Source organism: Amblyraja radiata, chromosome 4 (genome assembly GCF_010909765.2).
Source record: "Amblyraja radiata isolate CabotCenter1 chromosome 4, sAmbRad1.1.pri, whole genome shotgun sequence".
NCBI classification, from domain to species: domain Eukaryota; kingdom Metazoa; phylum Chordata; class Chondrichthyes; order Rajiformes; family Rajidae; genus Amblyraja; species Amblyraja radiata.
The window spans coordinates 103,766,973-103,787,180 of NC_045959.1; the positions used below are offsets into that span (position 1 = coordinate 103,766,973).

General features: G+C 45.3%; 1 protein-coding gene across 10 annotated transcripts in view; it reads left to right on the forward strand.

The window, feature by feature from the left end:
* runx1t1 (RUNX1 partner transcriptional co-repressor 1) overlaps positions 1–20,208 on the forward strand; it is a 156,248-nt gene that overhangs the window by 36,212 nt on the left and 99,828 nt on the right. Inside the window, exon 1 of one of the 10 annotated variants that reach the window (XM_033020140.1) lies at positions 11,747–11,872. The exons of 2 other annotated variants lie outside the window; for them this stretch is intronic. Coding sequence is in view for 5 of the 8 variants with exons in the window: in XM_033020133.1 (XP_032876024.1) it covers positions 12,119–12,338 (220 nt within the window). In the remaining 3 variants the exon portion in view is untranslated. Of the gene's footprint in view, positions 1–11,746; positions 11,873–12,072; positions 12,449–12,727; positions 12,836–19,514; positions 19,985–20,208 lie in introns of those variants that run through there. 7 more of the 10 variants (XM_033020133.1, XM_033020135.1, XM_033020132.1 and 4 more) reach the window with 7 other exon arrangements.

Genomic DNA, 20,208 nt, shown 5'->3' on the forward strand with positions numbered 1-20,208 from the left:
ATCACATCGGAGCTGACCGTGAATGGGTTCTGTTACACGGATCTGTCATAGGGCTGCACAGTGGCGCAACGGTAGAGTTGCTGCCTCACAGCGCCAGAGACCCGGGTTCGATCCCGGCCACGGGTGCTGCCTGTACGGAGTCTGTACGGTCGCCCTGTGGGTTTTCTCCGAGATCTTCGGATTCCTCCCACACTCCAAAGGCGGACAGGTTTGTAGGTTAATTGGCTTGGTCGAAATGTAAATTGTCCCTGGTGTGTGTAGGATAGTGTTAATGTGCGGGGATCGCTGGTCGGCGTGGACTCGGTGGGCCGAAGGGACTGTTTCAAGTCAAGTCAAGCCAAGTTTATTCGTCACATACACATACGAGATGTGCAGTGAAATGAAAAGTGGCAATGCTCGCGGACTTTGTGCAAAAAGACAAACAAACAAACAACAAACAGAATCACATATTCTTTTACATATTAAATATAGTGGGCGGAAGGAAAAAGATTCAGTAAAGTTAGTCCCTGGTGAGATAGGAGTTTACAATCCGAATGGCCTCTGGGAAGAAACTCCTTCCCAACCTCTCCGTTCTCACAGCATGGCAACGGAGGCGTTTGCCTGACCGTAGCAGCTGGAACAGTCCGTTGCAGGGGTGGAAGGGGTCTCCCATGATTTTATTGGCTCTGGAGTTACACCTCCTGATGTATGGTTCCTGCAGGGGGGCGAGTGAAGTACCCATAGTGCGTTGTATCTGCATTGTATCTCTAAAACTAAAAAAAAACGAAAACTATTTTAATCAGTGATGGGGGAGATGCATTGGGACAGATCCATACAGTGCATTACACTGCCATGGAGTTACTCATTTCAACTATTTTTATTCAGTGGCCTTTGGTAAATCTGTATAAGCTGTTGTATCGCCTAGTGGAATGCAGTGTTTGAAGTTTTGAATGTTTTAATCCTTTGAGTTTTATACCAAACCCACAAAAAAGTGATCGGTCTACTTCATTGAGTAGGGCTATGATTAAAGAAGAGTTATGAAGTTTGGAATATAATTATTCATGACTTGATATAGGTTCATTAAAACTTAGTTTAGAGATACAGCGCGGAAACAGGCCCTTCGGCCCACCGAGTCCGCACCGACCAGCGATCCCCGCACGTTAACGCTATGCTACACACACTAGGGACAATTTTACATTCCTACCAAGCCAATTAACCAGCAAACCTGTACGTTTTTCGAGTGTGGGAGGAAGCTGAGGATCTCGGAGAAAATTCATGCAGGTCACGGGGAGAACGTGCAAACTCCGTACAGACAGCAGCCGTAGCCAGGATCGAACCCGGGTCTCAGGCACTGTAAGGCATTAGCTCTACTACTACACCACCATGCCGCCCTTGGACATTTTTGGTACTAATCCAGTCCTATGGAGTGGGAAAAATAAACAAGATTGTCTAAACGTGATATTAATTAAGTCAGAATGCTGAAGAGTGGTGGACACTGTTGATTTTCTGCATTGCCGGGTAAGATGTAACTTAAAAGAGTTTTAATCCTTTAATACTTCAGATAGCCCCTGCTCTCTCTCTCTCCTTCCCTTTCCCCTTTCCCATTCACCCACTAGTGTTACTGTCTGCGCCTACTTTCAACATTTGTCCCGCCCCCTCCCTTGACATCAGTCTGAAGAAGGGTCTCGACCCAAAACTTCGCCCATTCCTTCTCTCCAGAGATGCTGCCTCACCCTCTGAGTTACTCCAGCATTTTGTGTCTACCTTCGATTTAAACCAGCATCTGCAGTTCTTTCTTGCACAGAGTTTAAATCCTATTGCTTCTATTGACTTGGTTCAGAAAAGTACTGTCTGAAGAAGGGTTTCGGCCCGAAACGTTGCCTATTTCCTTCGCTCCATAAATGCTGCTGCACCCGCTGAGTTTCTCCAGCACTTTTGTGTCTACCTTCGATTTTCCAGCATCTGCAGTTCCTTCTTAAACAAAGTACTGTTTATTCCCTGATCATAAGTTCTAGGTGCAGAATTAGGTCATTCGGCCCATCAAGTCCACTCTGCCATTCAATCATGGCTGATCTATCTCTCCCTCCTAATCCCATTCTCCTGCCTTCTCCCCATTACCCCAGGCACCCATGCTAATCCAGAATCTGTCAAACTCTGCTTTAAAAATATCCATTGACTTGGCCTCCACAGACGTTTGTGGCAATGAATTCCACAGATTCACCACCCTCTGACTAAAGAAGGCTGTTGTTTAAGAAAGAACTGCAGATGCTGGAAAAATCGAAGGTAGACAAAAATGCTGGAGAAACTCAGAGGGTGAGGCAGCGTCTACGGAGCGAAGGAATAGGTGACGTTTCGGTTCGAGACCTTTCTTCAGACTGATGTGAGGGAAGGCTGTTCCTTCACTAACATTCTCAACGTATCTACTACTCTGCATTACACGTCAGTTGTTTCCCAGAAAAATATGTCAGGATATTTGAAACCTTAAAATAGTTATTAAAGATATATGATAATGTCCCTGACCTTCCCTGAGGTGTATCTCCTAAGAACCTTTCCTTGTACAATTCTACTATGTGAAGCGCACCCAAGCTTACAAAACATGCCTTTAGTTGCCATTTTATATTTGTTCCGCTCTGGCTTATGCCATTGCATAAGATTTTTAAAACATTTATAAGAATATTTTAAATGAGTGCAATCTGAAAATATTTTGAGGCATCATGTTTAGGTTTTTTAGGCTTTAGTTTAGATTCATTAAAGTCACACTGTGGACGGCTCGATTGTAATCACGTATTGTCTTTCTGCTGACTGGTTAGCACGCAACAAAATCTTTTCACTGTACCTCGGTACAAGTGACAATAAATTAAACTCGAACTCAAATGTAACGAGGTATGGCGAAAAACTTTGTGTTGCATTCTATTCGAGCAGCACCTTCGACCTGTCCTCGCGGCCCACCAGCGGGTCCTGGAGCGACGTTTCCTGAGGGGACCTGGCCAGAACCTCGGCTTTGGCGGCGGCACAGCGCTGGAGCGCTATTGCGGAGCGGGCGATGCCTTTCCTGGGTCGCCGCGCTGGAACTCCAGTATGCTGGGACCGCCGATGAAAACATTGTGGAGCCGCGGTTCTGTGGAGCGGCCAGCTGCGGCGCTGAACTTTACATCCCGGAGCCTGGGATCTCTCGCCGAGATCGCCAGTGTGTGGAGCTCCGTCAAACGCGGTCTGTTGGCTTGGAAGCCGCGGTCTCCGGTAAGAAGGCGGCCGTTCCTGGCACCCCCAAGCCGCTGAGGGTTCTCCCCACGCCGGAGCACCATCACCCGGCGAGAACATCGGGCGCCGTGGCAGCGACTGTGGAGACCTCAATAGGCCCGACTCTGGGTGAACAAGAGGATGGGGACTGGACTTTGTGCCTTCTGGATGTTTTTGTGTTTTGGTGTTGAACTTCTTGAATGCTATGTTGTATTTTTATTAGTGTGCTGCAAGGACATCTGAATTTCCCCTGAATAAGGGGATTAATAAAGTCTGTCTGTCTGTCTGTCTGTCTGTCTGTCTGTCTGTCTGTCTGTCTGTCTGTCTGTCTGTCTGTCTGTCTGTCTGTCTGTCTGTCTATCTACTCTAAATTAGATAGAGCAAAGAGGAAGATACATAGTGCAGAATATAGTTCTCACCATTGTAGGAAAATAGCTCCATTGAGAACTTGCCCTTGTGCTTCAATAAAGGACTTCGATTCAAGCTTTCTTTGCAAAACTTGGGAAAGCTTTACAAAAACATCAATGCTCCATTTTTATGAATGATTTGATCGTAAAAATAATATTTCTGAGAGCAAGATACCTCCCCAACCAGATCACTTTAAGAGAATTGTGTTTGTATCTTTTCAGTTTAGTTTAGGGACACAGCGGGGAAGCAGGCCCTTTGGCCCACCGAGTCCGCGCCGACCATCGATCACCCTTTCAGACTATGTTATCCCACATTCTCATCCACTCCCTACACACCAAGGGTAATTTGCAGAGGCCAATTAACCTACAAACCCAGACGTCTTTGTCATGTTTGTTTCGGAATGCCTTACAGTCAATGAAGTAGAGTCATAGAAACATAGAAAATAGGAGCAAGAGGAGGCCATTCAGCCCTTCGAGCCAGCACCGCCATTCATTGTGATCATGGCTGATCGTCCCCAATCAATAACCCGTGCCTGCCTTCTCCCCATATCCCTTGATTCCACTAGCCCTTAGAGCTCTATCTAACTCTCTCTTAAATCCATCCAGTGATTTGGCCTCCACTGCCCTCTGTGGCAGGGAATTCCACAAATTCACAACTCTCTGGGTGAAAACGTTTTTTCTCACCTCAGTCTTAAATGGCCTCCCCTTTATTCTAAGACTGTGGCCCCTGGTTCTGGACTCGCCCAACATTGGGAACATTTTTCCTGCGTAGAGTCATGCATAGAGTCGTACAGTGTGGAAACAGGCCCTTCGGCCCACAACGGCCAACATGACCCATCTACACTAGTCCCACCTTCCTGCATTTGGCCCATATCCCTCTAAACCTGTCCTATCCATGTATCTGTCTAATTGTTCCTTAAGCATTGCAATAGTATGTGCCTCAACTACCTCCTCTAGCATCCCATTCCATACACCCACCACCCTCTGTGTGAAAAACCCTGTAGAAGATTGAGGGGGGATCCTATAGAAACTTACAAAATTCTTAACGGGTTGGACAGGCTAGATGCAGGAAGATTGTTCCCGATGTTGGGGAAGTCCAGAACAAGGGGTCACAGTTTAAGGATAAGGGGGAAATCTTTTAGGACCGAGATGAGAAAAAAAAACATTTTTTACACAGAGAGTGGTGAATCTCTGGAATTCTCTGCCACAGAAGGTAGTTGAGGCCAGTTCATTGGCTATATTTAAGAGGGAGTTAGATGAGGCCCTTGTGGATAAAGGGATCAGGGGGTATGGAGAGAAGGCAGGTACAGGATACTGAGTTGGATGATCAGCCATGATCATATTGAATGGCGGTGCAGGCTCGAAGGGCCGAATGGCCTACAACTGCACCTATTTTCTAAGTTTCTATGTTTCATAAGTGACAGGAGCTGAATTAGGCCCTTCGGCCCATCAAGTTTATTCCGCCATTCAATCATGGCTGATCTATCTCTCCCTCCTAACCCCATTCATTCTCCTGCCTTCTCCCCATAACCCCGTACTAATCAAATGTTTCCCCCTTTTAACATCTAAAAATATCAATCTTCATTGTAAATATGATATCAATGACCGCCTCTTGAATGAATATGTTGTCCCTAAAGAATATGGTGACATTTCAGATTTTTTTTTAAACCGTTATTTGTTGTGCATCTTGTGGTTTAAGTACAGTTAAACTCTAATGGGTGGTTCAGGAGGGAGGAAAAAAACCCAGTTTTCTGTTGATATTCCAGCCAGTCGCAGCGGAAGCAGGTCTGAGTTTGTGTGGAGCCCGGAGGTTGGGTCAGGCTCGTACACGGCATTCCTGCTTCCGTCTTTAGCAACCTGCGGAGCAAAAACACCCAGAGGCAAACTGTGTGAAAACTCCGTATCTCGAGCCGCAGTTTGCAGCTCTGACATCCTGCGAGCTGGATCCTGTCCTCTCACGAGCGTCTGGGCCCGGTTCCTGACACCGCGCTATCTCTGCCCAGCCTGGGTTCCTCTCATTCACAATTCATTGTGTCAAAGAGGGCTTGGCCAGGAATTCGGGTTCCTGCTCTCTCTCCCAACCCCCCCCCCCCCCTTAAGCAACTGACAGATGCCTGTTGTTGTGGACAAAGGGAATTGGCTCTGTGGCTCCTTCTGTTCCAGCTCGCATCTGAGTTCAACGTTTGCACCATCTTCAGCATGTTATTAAACATGTAAAAACCACCGCTATGTGTGTTTTCCCAACCAACACACAGGTATTGCAGAAATCAAGAACTTTAATTTTCCACCTGATAAAATAGTGGTCCCGGAAACAAGGAAGGACATACATTGTGGGTATTTTTTTTTTCTTCTGGGTTTGACATTGCTTACATTTGTACACATTCCCTCGTTAATGTTTCTGAAAATGAATAAAAACGTGTTCAACTTGCATTGGCATGGAATGAAGAAATTCTTTAGTCAGAGGGTGGTGAATCTGTGGAATTCTTTGCCACAGAAGGCCAAGTCAGTGGATCATTTTAAGGCAGAGATCGATCGATAGGTTCTTGATTAGTGCGGGTGTCAGAGGTTATGGGGAGAAGGCAACGAGAATGGGGTTAGGAGGGAGAGATAGATCAGCCGTGATTGAGTGGCGGAGTAGACTTGATGGGCCAAATGGCCTAATTCTACTCCTATTCCTTATGGCCTTATAAATAGGAGGTATGGTTACCTGTGTGTTGTGTGTGTGTGTGTGTTAATAAAAAAACCCCACAAATGTTTTACAGACAATGAGCCTGCTGGCAGTTCTGTAACATTCGGAACAGCTGATGCCCACATTCTGTTTATGTACAATTTATGTACTAGCTCCACCTAGTGGCTTGATCTTGATGGATTAGGTGGCCTCTTTTGCTATGTTTCTCGTGGCATATTTAAAACAAAAAATAATAAAATATATATATATATATCGCTTAAAACACCACAGAGGTCGTTTTCTTTTACTCACAGGTTTTAGACAATCAATATGGGATTTGTAATCTTTTGGATCTAACTGGTCCGTTAATTAGTGTTTTAATGATGAACATTTCCATGCATGCACTGAAGTTGTCCTTGGGAAATCTTTAATTAGAGTATTAGAGTCGTGCAGCGTGGAAACAGGCCCTTCAGCCCAACTTGTTCATGTTAACTAGATGCCCTATCTACGCTGCCTGCGTTTGCCCCCATATCCCTCTAAACTTTTCCAATCCATATACCTGTCAAAACATCTATTGTTTGATTAAATGTGCATATAGAAAGAAAGGACTTAAACGAAAGTTGTATTTTTATAAGTTGCAGAAGTCTTTTGACCCATATGGATGATTAATGGTGATTTTAGCTGAGTGTAAACGAGCAACAAAAAAAAAGAATTTAATTCACAGCAAAAGGGCCTGTCCCACTTAGACGGGTTTTTCAGGCGATTACAGGCGACTAGGCTGTCCCCACATGGTCGCCGGGGGTTGTCGCCTGTATGGTCGTGAGTCGTTTCCTCAGTCGCCCAAAGAGTCGTAGCATCTTTCTGGTCGCCGCTGGATTTTCAACATGTTGAAACATTTTCGGAGACAGTCGGCGACAATGGGTTTGGCGCCAATGAGCGTAGCTTGACTTCTCCTGACGTAGGTGCTCCGTAGTTGTCGCCAGGTTAACGTTGGTTGTTGCCGGGTGATGTAGGTTGTTGCCAGTGCTGACTTAGGGTTTTTTTGTTGTTAAAGTAATGATTCTATTTCAAATTTTATGTCGAAGGGGGGGGGGGGGGGGAGGGGGGGCAGTCGCTGTTTTTTTGGCGACCTGCTACGTTTATGACAGTCGGCGGCAGTCGGCTAAAAATAGTCTAAGTGGGACAGGCCCTTAACAAATCGAGGCAAGGCCTTGACATGTGAGTGTGTGAGAGAGAGACAGTGCGTGAGAGTGTGAGTGTGTGAAAACGTGCGATAGTAAGAAAGTGCACGTGTGAGAGGGAGCGAGAGAGTGCGTGTGTGTGAGAGAGAGTGCGTGTGAGAGAGAGTGCGTGTGTGAGAGAGTGCGTGTGTGAGTGTGAGAGAGAGTGCTTGTGTGAGTGTGAGAGAGAGTGCGTGTGTGTGAGAGAGAGTGCGTGTGAGTGTGAGAGAGAGTGCGTGTGTGAGTGTGAGAGAGAGTGCGTGTGAGTGTGAGAGAGAGTGCGTGTGTGTGAGAGAGATTGAGAGAGTGTGTGTGAGTGAGAGTGCATGCGTGTGAAGGAGTGCTTATGTGAAAGTGTGTGTGTGAGTGTGTGATAGTGAGTGCGAGTGTGTATGTGAGAGAGTGCGTGTGCGAGAGTGTGCAATAGTAAGAGTGCATGCACGTGTGAGAGAGCAAGAGTGCATGTGTGAGTGAGAGTGTGTGTGATTGTGTGCGTGTGAGAGAGTGTGTGTGAGAGTGCATTTGAGCGTGTGTGTGCGTGTGTGTGTGAGTGAGAGAGTGTGAGTGTGTGCGCGTGTGTGAGAAAGTGCATGTGTGAGTGAGAGGGAGTGCGTGTGTGTGTGAGTGTGTGCGTGTGTGTGTGAGTGTGCGTGTGTGCGTGTGTGAGAGAGGGAGAGTGAGAACCCTCCTTTCAGTGAATGGTCCAGATGGTAACTAACATACGAAGCCTTCTGATTTTTTTTGTTTGTCTCCCAGCGCGCTGGAAGGAGAGTGAATTGAAGCATAAGCTGTCACCCTTGCATTTCAACAGAGCCAGCTCTACATCAGCAAGATAATGAAGGGCTGAGGGGAGGGGAGGAAACAGTGAGTGACGACTGGGCTTGAAGGGAGATGTTTCAGCTGCGTTACCGCAGAGAGGCGCAAGGAAAGTGTCCCGCTTCTGAAGAGGTGCAAGAGTGGTCCCTCCCCGACAGATTCCACATGGGTGGGTCAGCCCTGCCAGCAGGGGACTTTAAGAAAACACTAATAGCTTCCAGCTGTGTGGAAAATCAGATCCTTTAGAGTCAGAAATGGGAGATTTGAATTTCAAAGCAGGCTAATGCCCTCATTTCTGTTCACCACCATTTGGCCCATAAAAGATTATTTTCTAATATGTCAGCCCAATTGATGGCCAGTGGTCCAGGAATGAAAGGGAAACAAGCAAGCGAGGAAATTTGTACATTGGTGAGTCCGCCCTCCAAGCTGGTGTGACATTTTGTATTGGGACCTGCCGTAAGATAAGGGGAGCTTCATAACCATTCATCAATTTAATCATTGGCTGATCATTGAGTGCGATGTTATTCAGTTTATCAAGTCTTGCACAAAAGTCAGAAAGGGCTCCGGTGAACTTTGTTAAAGCAGGACTCTGGGAGTAAAATGCTTTTATGTGGATGCATTTTGCCCCTTTTTTGTTTATTATTATCCTCCTTCCTCTTTTGTTAATGCAGTCTAACTTAAATGAGTCCTTTTATTTGGTGGTTTGAATATATGAAACTATTAATTCCTCAAAGAAAGCCCAGCTTGAAGTAGGAGCAGATGGGGTATAAAACTACTTGCTTGGGAGTATTGCTTTCAATTTCTGTCAATGAGGTTTCGGTTCTTTTGTATTAACTCACTTAATACCTACTGTGTGGAACACAGATTCGGTGTATTGGAGATGTGGTGGCAGTTTATAGTCGGGGATAGATAGGGAAACATACTGACAAACCTTCGTGAAGATAGCATGACCCGAAAGTTTGAGCGGAGAAAAAAATGTTGCGAAAGATTTTTGATGCCTTTAATTTGATTTTTCTCCTATTCTCTCAATGTCTAACATAAGTTCAACATGTGCCCATCTCATCTCCCTTCCTTGCATAGTTTTGGCAGGATTCCATCCTGAAATGTTTGAATTTGAAGTTCAGTCTTAAAGCATCTGTAATCATTCCAGGTCAACTTGGAGGTGAATTTCGTGGTGGTTATGATGTTGTATTGTTATATTGTCACATGGAGCGACTACAGGCTAAAAAATGTCCACAGCCAATGCCGATAATTGGTCATGCTTTTGAACCTCGTCATTTGAAATTACGCTGCTGTTGGAAAAAAAATGAAAAGTAGGAAAACGATACTGATCTTTCAGATTGCAACTAAATCCACTGCTATTTACCTTGCAGACATCTCTGTGAGCGTTGCTACCGCCTTGAATTAAAAAGTGGTGCTAATCTGATCACCTGGTTTGACCTCGTCGCTGTTTAAGACTGTTGCCCTTTTCTTTGAGTGCTTACGGATTTATGCAAAGATTTTGTGCCCCATATCTGAGGAAGGAGGGTCCAGAGGAGGTTTTTAACGAGAATGATCCCAGGGATGAGGGGGTTAATGTGTGATGAGCGTTTGCCGGCACTGGGCCTCGACTCGCTGGAATTTAGAAGGATGAGGGGGGGACCTCATTGAAACCTACCAAATAGTGGAAAGGCCTGGATAGAGTGGATGTGGAGAAGATGTTTCCACTAGTGGGAAAGTCCAGGACCAGAGGTCGTACCCTCAGAATCAAAGGACATTCCTTCAGGAAGGAGATGAGGAGGAATTTCTATAGTCAGATGGTGAAAATCTGTGGAATTCATTGCCACAGAAGGCTGTGGAGGCCGTCAAAGGATATTTATAAGGCAGAGATAGGCAGATTCTTGATTAGGACGGGTTATAGGGAGAAGGCAGAAGAATGGGGTTGAGAGGGAAAGATAGATCAGCCATGATTGAACGGGAGGGTAGACTTGATGGGCCGAATGACCTGATTCTGCCCCTGTCACTTGTCTCCCGCAACGAAAAGACGATTTTCCTCCCCACTAATACCGAGAGGAGTCGAGATGCACTGAAGTCAAGATTCAAGATTCAAGAGAGTTTATTGTCATGTGTCCCAGATAGGACAATGAAATTCTTGCTTTGCTTCAGCACCACAACAGAATATAGTCGGCATTCTGTCGTGCTGAAGCAAAGCAAGAATTGCACTGATTGTAAAACACAGTCGCTCCGATTAAAGTGGAGGGGGAGGTGACAGGAGGTGGTGGGGGGGGGCGGGGGGGGGGGGGGGTAGGAGGTGGTGGGGGGTAGGAGGGGGGGGGGACAGAGGGTGAGAGAGAGGGGGAGAGACAGAGGGGGAGAGACAGAGGGGGAGAGACAGAGGGGGAGAGACAGAGGGGGAGAGGCAGAGGGGGAGAGGCAGAGGGGGAGAGGCAGAGGGGGAGAGGCAGAGGGGGAGAGGCAGAGGGGGAGAGGCAGAGGGGGAGAGGCAGAGGGGGAGAGGCAGAGGGGGAGAGGCAGAGGGGGAGAGAGAGAGAGAAACAGAGAGACAGAGAGGGGGGTAGGATGGGTAGGAGAGGGGGGGGAGGAGGTGGGGAAGGAGATGCAGAGATGTGTGTGTGTGTGTGTGTGTGTGTGTGTGTCAGTCAGTGTCACCACTTCCTGTAATTAAATAACGTGGCAATAAAGCCCTTGTGCTGCTGACGGGCCCAGAAAACACCAGAGGAGCTGCCTCGGATGCATCAGCATCCCCGTCTTGTCATTCCTTGCACTGATAAACCGTTAGGATGAGAATCCCAGAGGAATCGGTTCATGTTAATGTGGATCAATGTGAAGGCACAATTACCGTTTCGAGGGAACGTTTGGAAGAGAGGCCTTTTCGAGAAGAAAGGGACAATGAAACAAAACAATTAAAAAAAAATAATAATAATTGTCTATTGTGTAATCCTTCGCCGGGGCTGTGGTGTTTTGGTTGGAGAATTATTGCTGTTCATAATCATTTGAAGTGCTCCTGACTACATTGGTCCCCCCCCCCCCCCCCCCCCCCCCCCCCTCCCCTCCCCCATCCCCCCCCCCCCCCCCTCCCCCCACCCCCCTCCTCCTCCCCTCCTCCCCTCTCCTTTACCTCACAGCATTACATTAGGAAATAGCTTATTGCCTACAGCAGTGCTGCGAGTGTTGTTAACTGACAACAGTTGTCAGAAAGGCATGGCTTGATCCACATGTGAACGGTGCATATTCATCGCACTCACAGACAGACAGAGAGAGAGAGAGAGAGAGAGAGAGAGAGAGAGAGAGAGAGGGAGGGAGAGAGAGGAAAAAAAAAGGTCAGTTTTTTTTTCCTTCCCCTCTCGGTTCCCACATGGATTTCATCAGTGGTTTAAGGCGACTACAGGAAGGGGGGGTGGGGGGGGGGGGGGGGGTAAAAATGCATTTGCATTGACAGAAGCTGGGAGCTGGTGGAATCTACTTGCAGACACACATGTGAATCATAGACTGTGAAGAAGGCTGAAGGAAATACTACAGGCGTCGTGGAAAGATTGCACAGAGTAAGGGGGGCAAACAAATCAAAAGATTTATCTTGCTGCTGTTTAAAAAAAAAAATTTTTTTTTTTAAATCTCGGTCGAAGGGCACAGCTTGTGTGTGAGGGTCTGCTCAAGAGAATTCTTGTTACCCCTCTACCCCCCCCCCCCCTGCTATCCCCTCCCCTGTGTTGGTGAGCAGAGACAGAGTAAGAGAGAATGATGAGACGAGAGAAGAGGGCTGAGGCAGTGATCATTTGTGCACACATCAAATGTCATTGTTCTGCCTGCAGAGACAGGCTTGGTGCAGGGGCCACATGCGCTGCTCTTGCCATCATTCACGTTTCCTGCTCCAAGTGCAATCTGGAGTGTCAGCTCTCCGTCTGTTGATGCCTGGCAAAGGCGCGCACCCACTCTCCTGCCCGGAGCTAGGGTGCCCCAGCCGGCCTTATGGCTGTCAGCCTCCCCCCCTCGTTCCACAGCAAGGAGACAGTAAGTCCGCTGACTCCACTCGCGTGTCTATTCATTATTTTTCTTATTGCAGCAGCAGCAGCAGCAGCAGCAGAGTGTAAAGGTGTGTTAGCTCAATTATTTAACGTCAGGTGAGTGGCGCGGTCCAATGTCCTATTCGCTGACCGGGAGTAATACCGTTGAGAGGATGTTTGCTTTTTGGAAGCTGGCCGCCCTCCCCTGCTGTAAAACCCTTTATTGTCCTGTTGTACTTACCGGCTCTTGTGTTTCGAATACGGCATGTCACCCTTTTATTTGTATTAGCTCTCTCCGCTGGTCGGGCCATGTGGCTGGTGGTGTTATATGTGTTGTCTTAAAAAGTCAGGATAAAATATGTATCGAGAGAAACTGAAAGCGCGCAGTCGTTTGTTTGCCAGAGTATTTGCTTGGAAGTCCAGAAGTGGCTGCTGTTTAAGACGAGCGCACTTCGCAGATGTTGTTTTGAAACTCTATATGCTTGTCTGCTCTGCTGTGTGTAGGTATTTAAAAAATATATATTTGGGGGTGGGAGGGGTGGGAGTGATTGAAGACATCTCTGACCATCATATTGAGCTATGTGTTTACAACACGTTGATGTTAATGGATTTCAGGCTATGCTTTCTGCCTCTGATGTAGCTGTTTTGCAGTGTATTGTTTACCCGGTGATATGTGGACGAAGCTGTAGTGTACCGTACTGTCAGTCCCTGTAACATGCGTAATCTGCACACAGCAGATGTGTGTAACCACAGCATGTGTGGCCTTTAATTTTTTTTTTTGAGCATGACTATTTTTTGATATCCATTTGTACTACAATAGGTTGAGATGGTGTTCAGAAATTTCCCTCCAACTGTCATTCGATTTCTATCTCTTTGAGAATAAGCTTTTATCTTTTTTTTTGTTTGATTTAAAAAAAAAAAAACACACAGTTGGATCCTTACACTGTCTACCTCATTGGACTATCCTTGATCGGACTTTGCTGACTTTCCCTTGCACTAAACATTATTCCCTTATCATCTATCTGTACCATGTAAATAGCTCCATTGTAATCATGCATTGTCTTTCCGCTGACTGGTTAGCACGCAACAAAAGCTTTTCACTGTACCTCGGTACACGTGACAATAAACTAAACTGTTACTGTATAACTGCAGAAACTAAAACTAGTTTGGGTGGAAAAATATTCTAACTACTTTAGACTAATTTCTAAAAGTTGTTGAGATGAAAGAATATTTTTATAACTCTAACATGGATAGATACCGAATGCCATGAGCTCTTATCCTTAATTATTTGGAGTGATGTGGTTCATTTATCTGCTTTAGTTACATAGATCCTTTGAGCAAGAGACGTGCATGTGGGATGCCATGATCTAACATCAATATAAGCAAAAGTATGATCTATTTCCACAAATCCCTGCAAAATCAAAAGCTGACCATCATTATCAGTGTTGCAGAAAATGAATAAAGCTAAGGGGCCAACTATAAAGCACGAGAACATTTCCTTTAAACATAATTGCACTGATGAGGGCAAAGTGGGTAACCAAACTGTTTCAATAAATTTAAAAGAGCATGCACACTTTATTTCAGGATTTCCACTTCATCCCGTCATACTCTCACGCTTCTCTACATTCTTGCAACCTTTTAAAGGTTGAAACAAACACAAAGTGCGATTTCCGTTGGTGTGAGCAGATATTTGTGTGAATTGTGCGTGCTTTAAGTTGCAGGTTCGCAGACTTGTATGTTTCAATGAAGGTCGAGCAAAAGTTGTGGGGGGTTTTTTTTTTCCCCAACGCGGTTTACCCATGAATATCCATCCATGCGGTGAAGCTGTCAGGCTGGTTGTGTACAGGAGAGTGTTTGTGAGGAAGGCTACTATCGTGTACAGTTTCACAAAGCAAATCTTGTGACCTCTGTACAGTACTTGGAAAGAACAGATGCAGGCTTATAAATACAGCACCCTCGATGCATCTGGTATTGCTCAGGGTCATTTCCGTGAAAAGACCATCGGTGATCACGGCCATTGTAGTACAAAATGATACTGTTCTGTTAGAAATGGCCTGGCATTAGGTCAGACCACCCCCTTAACTTCTGCTATCCAGATGTGGCCACAGCTCTTTCCCTTTATATTTCAAAAATTGGTTCTGTTTTCCAAGTCTGGTTCTACTTAGTACATCTCCAACCTAGGGCGCATTTCATAAATTGTCCACATATTTTTCTTAGCAGAGAACTTAACTGGCTGTAATTTTTAACACATGGTTATGTCATGTGATATTTTCAAAACACTTGCAGACAGCGCTGAGCGAGTCCCAGTAGAAATAAACAGCCACCCTGCCGCCAGAACTTAAAAAAAAATAAGTATAAGAGACATAACTGCATTTTATTTGCAGGAGAAACATTATTTTAGCACGGATTTCCAGGGTATGGTTCGAAATACTTCAAATAAGCAATGGATTGGTTCATGGTTTTTCAATTAAATTTTTTCTTTTACATTCTGCAAATGTCCATTTAAAATTAAGGAGAATATGAAGTAGTTGTTATGTTTTGATAAATATGAGTAGGCAGCAGATTGTGCTTTGTCTACAAGGTTCCAAATTGTATTGTCGAGGGCACGAGTGAATCTTTTAGTATTTTTGAAAGGTGACAAGAAGTCCAGATTTTATTATTTTTATCTCTCTCTGTTATTTCTGTGTAAAAAAAAAAAAAAATGCTTTCATCTAAAATTAGTTAAGGCTTAATCTGTGAGTTTGGAATCACGTTCTGGCCTCGTGGCTTAAAGATAGTGGGGCTTGTTTTTTTGTTTTTTTAAAGAAAAAAAAGTTTTTCTGAAATGAAGTTCTTGAATAGCACCAGTCACCCGAAACGCAAAATAAAAGACTTGGCTTCTTGTTGATAGCAGGCGGAACACTAATGAAACAAATCATTTTCATATTGTTGTCCCCTAGACCTCCTCGTTTGTTGTGGCACCTTTGTTTCGAAGGAACCCCAAAGAGGAACTCATTAGGGTCACATGTGGCATCTTTAGGCAGGCAGCATCTGAATATAGTCTAAGCACTTTCAATATAAAACATTTAAGTTTTCGGAAATCTACGCATGTTCTGCGACGTCAAGATTTTTTCTTATTTTTAAAAAAAACTAAGGAGCAATTTTATCCTTTACTTATATCGTTTTTGCATCAACTCCTATGCATTTATCTTTGCTTTATGTTTAAATATCCTTTTATGGTCTAAAATGTTCATATATACTGTTAGATAATGCTGGTCTTAACAGCGTTACCTAGGTTATTCCAAGGCAAACAAATGTACTCGCAATAAATGCTGCCTGAAAATAGTAAATCAAAGGGTCTTAGCAGCAGCTCCTAAGGTGTAAAATTCAGCTTGATTAATGCAAAGTGCAATACAACAAAACATAGAGCCAATGATTTTGACACTGGAGTGGCTGAACTCCTCTGAATTTCTTCAACAATGAGCCATGGATTTTTAAGGCAGGGAATTCCTTCAGACTTGTGTCACGAAAATACAATTAGAAGAATGGACTTGGAGGAAAATAAATAACTCTACCATCTTTTCCTTTTTTTATTTTAATGCTGGAATTAAAATGAGGCATTTGACCTTGTCTTTAAAACAATATGGGAACGAGCTTTTGTGCTTCAGCGATTGGTATCTCTCTCTCTCTCTCTCTCTCTCTCTGCCTGCCTCTGTCTCTGTCTCTCCCCCTCTGTCTCTCCCCCTCTGTCTCTCCCCCTCTGTCTCTCCCCCTCTGTCTCTCCCCCTCTGTCTCCCCCCCTCTGTCTCCCCCCCTCTGTCTCTCCCCCTCTGTCTCTCCCCCTCTGTCTCTCCCCCTCTGTCTCTCCCCCTCTGTCTCTCCCCCTCTGTCTCTGTCTCTGTCTCTGTCTCTTCCCCTCTGTCTCTGTCTCTCTGTCTCTCTCCCAAAGGCACTGTGCAGACAGCCTGCTGAAATCTCTTAGCCCTCACCTTATTTAATATAATGGAATAACACCACTGCAGGAACCACCTTGTACAGATGAGGCAGCCCCTGGGACTTGTACTTCAGGGATCGAGGAACCGAATGCTAAGAAATGTGAAAATCTAAGGGGACATCGGGGGGATTGCAGGGAAAAAACCCAGCGCAGGGACACTAATACATCTTCTTGACAAGCGGAGGTTTGATGGGACATGTATGGCATACTGTTCCATCTGGTGCTTCTGATTGCATGGCACATTAGCCTGCTGCAAGTTCATAATGTATTCAAGGCAAGCTAGCTTCCCCTGCATACCATGCGAGCTCTCCTTCCCTAGACTGCCTTGTGAATCTTGGAGATCTTGCCTTGCATGTTCCACCTGTGCTCCACGGGACGAGCGTCTCTTTCTTATCTCACCCGCACGAGCTCGCGCGCACGAGCCACGAGAGACGCGGACCCTGAAGCATCTGCTGCGGTAGCCGGGATCTGTGTTATTTGTGTAAACAGGCACAAAGCCGGATTGTAAACCTGACTTGCGAGTGTGACTTTATTAGAATCATAAACCAATTCTCCCGTCCCGGCCTCTAATTACGGAGATAATTGCTATCAAACAGCGTGAGTTAAGGGGGACGGGTCACGAGGGCAGACATTTTCAGCATTGCTTACAGGGCTGTCATGCCAAGCCTTTTGGCGCACGGCTAGCTTTACACTGTTAAACACCCAGTCATTTACAGAGGTGGAGGCCCAGAAGCATCATATGTGCTCACTGCTTGGCATAACCCGACACATTGCCTTCAGATTTCACCATCAACTTCGATTGTGTGTGTGTGAGGACATTTCCAATCATTCCCCCTTGGCAGGTGATAACATTTCTAAACATTGAGCGTTAATTTTGTAATGAAGATATCCTGTTATTCCGCTGAACCAGCCACTGGCCTGTTGAACCCAGAAAATCTGTTGTAGTGAGATTGAGTCATCTGAATTATTTCAACAAATGCGTTTGAGATGGAGTCATACAGTGTGGAAACAGGCCCTTCGGCCCAACTTACCCACCCCGACCAACATGTCCCATCTACGCTAGTCCCAGCCGCCTGCTTTTGGCCCATGTCCCTCCAAACCCGTTCTATCCATGTACCTGTCTAAATGTTTCTTAAACTTTGGGATAGTCCCTGCCTCAACGACCTCCTCCGGCAGCTCGCTCCATACACCCACCACCCTTTGTGTGGAAATATTTACCCCTCCGATCCCTATTATTTCTTTCCCCCTTCACCCAAACATATAAGATTGTTAAGGGCTTGGACACACTAGAGGCAGGAAACATGTTCCCTATGTTGGGGGAAGTCCAGAACCAGGGGCCACAGTTTAAGAATAAGGAGTGGGCCATTTAGAACGGAGATGAGGAAACACTTTTTCTCACAGAGAGCGGTGAGTCTGTGGAATTCTCTGCTTCAGAGGGCGGTGGAGGCAGGTTCTCTGGATGCTTTCAAGAGAGAGCTAGATAGGGCTCTTAAAAATAGCAGAGTCGGGGATGGGGAGAAGGCAGGAATGGGGTACTGATTGGGGATGATCAGCCATGATCACATTGAATGGCGGTGCTGGCTCGAAGGGCCGAATGGCCTACACCTGCTCCTATTGTCCATTGTCTATGTCTATTGTCTAAACCTATGTCCTCTGGTTCTCGATTTCCCCCCACTCTGGGTTAGAGACTCTGTGCATCCACCCGATCTATTCCTCTTATGATTTTATACATTTTTATAAGATTCCTTGAGTTATTTGACATCGCACTCAAAAGCTACGTACGAAGGAACATGAAAAAGAATATTAACAGTTCAGAGCTGTCTGGATTGAAAGATACCACGGTGGACTCTGTGGGCTGAAGGGCCTGTTTCCATGCTGTATCTATTCAGTTTAGTTTATTGTGTAGGAAGGAACCGCAGGTGCTGGTTTACACCAAAGATAGACACAGAATGCTGGAGTATCTCAGCGGGACAGGCAGCATCTCTGGGAGAGAAGAGGTGGGCGGAAAACTGTACCTATCTGCTTTTGGAGAGATATGCGAGCATTACTTTATACACTTCACACCGTGTGAAATCCGTGGAAACCCAACCTCACCAAGTCATCACCTTGTATGAAAGAACACCTTGTTTAAATCGGACTGAATAATTAATATAACCAGCGTGCATTGAAGGAATTTCATTTGCTCTATTTTGTGCTGGACACTGAGGATTTTCACACAGTGGAGACTGTTGGATAAAGGAATTTGGCACACATTCATATGTGAACATAGATAATATTTTGAAAAGCTGCAGCATGCATGATTTATATATTTTTCTGCTGTCTTTTAATTGTCTTTAAGCACCTCGAACATAAAGATGTCCTGTCTTCACCGTCTTCCTGTTGGGGGGATGGGGGGGGGGGGGGCAGATCCAGTATTTTTGATCGCAGATCTTTTGTTCCTATTGACCATCGAGCTCTTGATTTGAAAGTTGTATGGCAGCAAGCGAATTCTTTCTTTAAATTAACAATAATATCACGTTAATTTTTCCAATACCTTTGTATCACCTCAGGGCGAGAGCACAATGAAGTCAACTTTTCCGCAATTGTGCTTTTCAAATAAAAAAATATAGTATTTCCAACAGAAACCTCTGATATTTTCAGTTGAAAGGATCCTTTTGTGAGCTTCCATCGTAGCGTTTAAAAAAAAAAAAAAGCCATTCAAAATGAACTTGCTACCTAGAATGAATGGAACTGATTTACAGAGACTAGAACCATATTTTCTGAGTTTGCATCAAGTCACTAACTTTACTGGGAGCTTGCTTTTTATTTTAGGGGGAGGTGGAGGGGGGGGGGGGGGGATATGGATTAGGACTGGCCCATTATTTCGACATTATCTCCATCATGAATTGATTGAGCTAAACAGCACGGAATGAGTTGCAGATGGTGGCGTTGCCTTTAATTTGGTGAACCTCTCTGCTTTGGCTCCATCCGATCCAGCGCAGGTTGGCTAAGCGTGGAACCTGGCTGACACCAGGCTGTCAGTATAGTGGAAGCATGTGTCGGTCGGGTTCGGGGGGGGTGGGGGGGGAGTCAATTTTAATCCTCCGCAGAGCTGCGCTGCACATGGGTGACTGTTTTGGATGGCTTTCAAGATTTGCCGAGGAAGTTCTGCATTAGGACTAATTGTGTGTGCTAAAGTGTGGCGATACACAGAAGTAACAGGATTTCTGATTTATAATTACAGTTTATGCTTCAGTACTTGTAGAACGCTGCGCTATTTAAGCATGAGGGATATGAGCCTCTTGTATAAGTTACAGATTAATTCTACAGGCTTCTCTCCCCAGTGTTTTGGAGATGGTTTATCTGGCCGGTCTTTTTCAACAGTACAGCCTGAGTGTTAGCAGAATTGGAACCAGATGGGCTTTGCATTTCCCACTGTAATCTTCCAACCAGCCCTGGCAAACGCTCCACCTCGGCATGTCAGGAATATTTTCCTTTTATTTCGGAGAGACTGGATTCTGCGATCTGTCTGGAGCAACATGTGGCTGTTAGTTTTAGGTTTGAGCAACTGAAAAATATTTATCCCACGCGAGTCTCAGCGCCTGATGAGGTAGTGGGGTGAATATAGAGGATGCACTGGTGGGAAGGCGACTGGGTCTCAAATACCAACCTAATTATTGGTCTTCCGTATAATCTGAAATGTAAGTAAACTATTTCAAGAACAACATCTACTTGGATAAATGTGTGATGGAACCTGTAAGACCATTTTACTCTTTTTAATTTTGTTTTGTGATCCTAATTTTCTGGGGGGGGGGGGGGAATTGCATTTACCAGTAAGTTACTTGTAGGTTGTTTTTTTCCCCCCCGCCTCAAAGTTAGCCAGATTTTTTGTTCTCTAAGCATTTTCATTTAAAACTGACTTGTA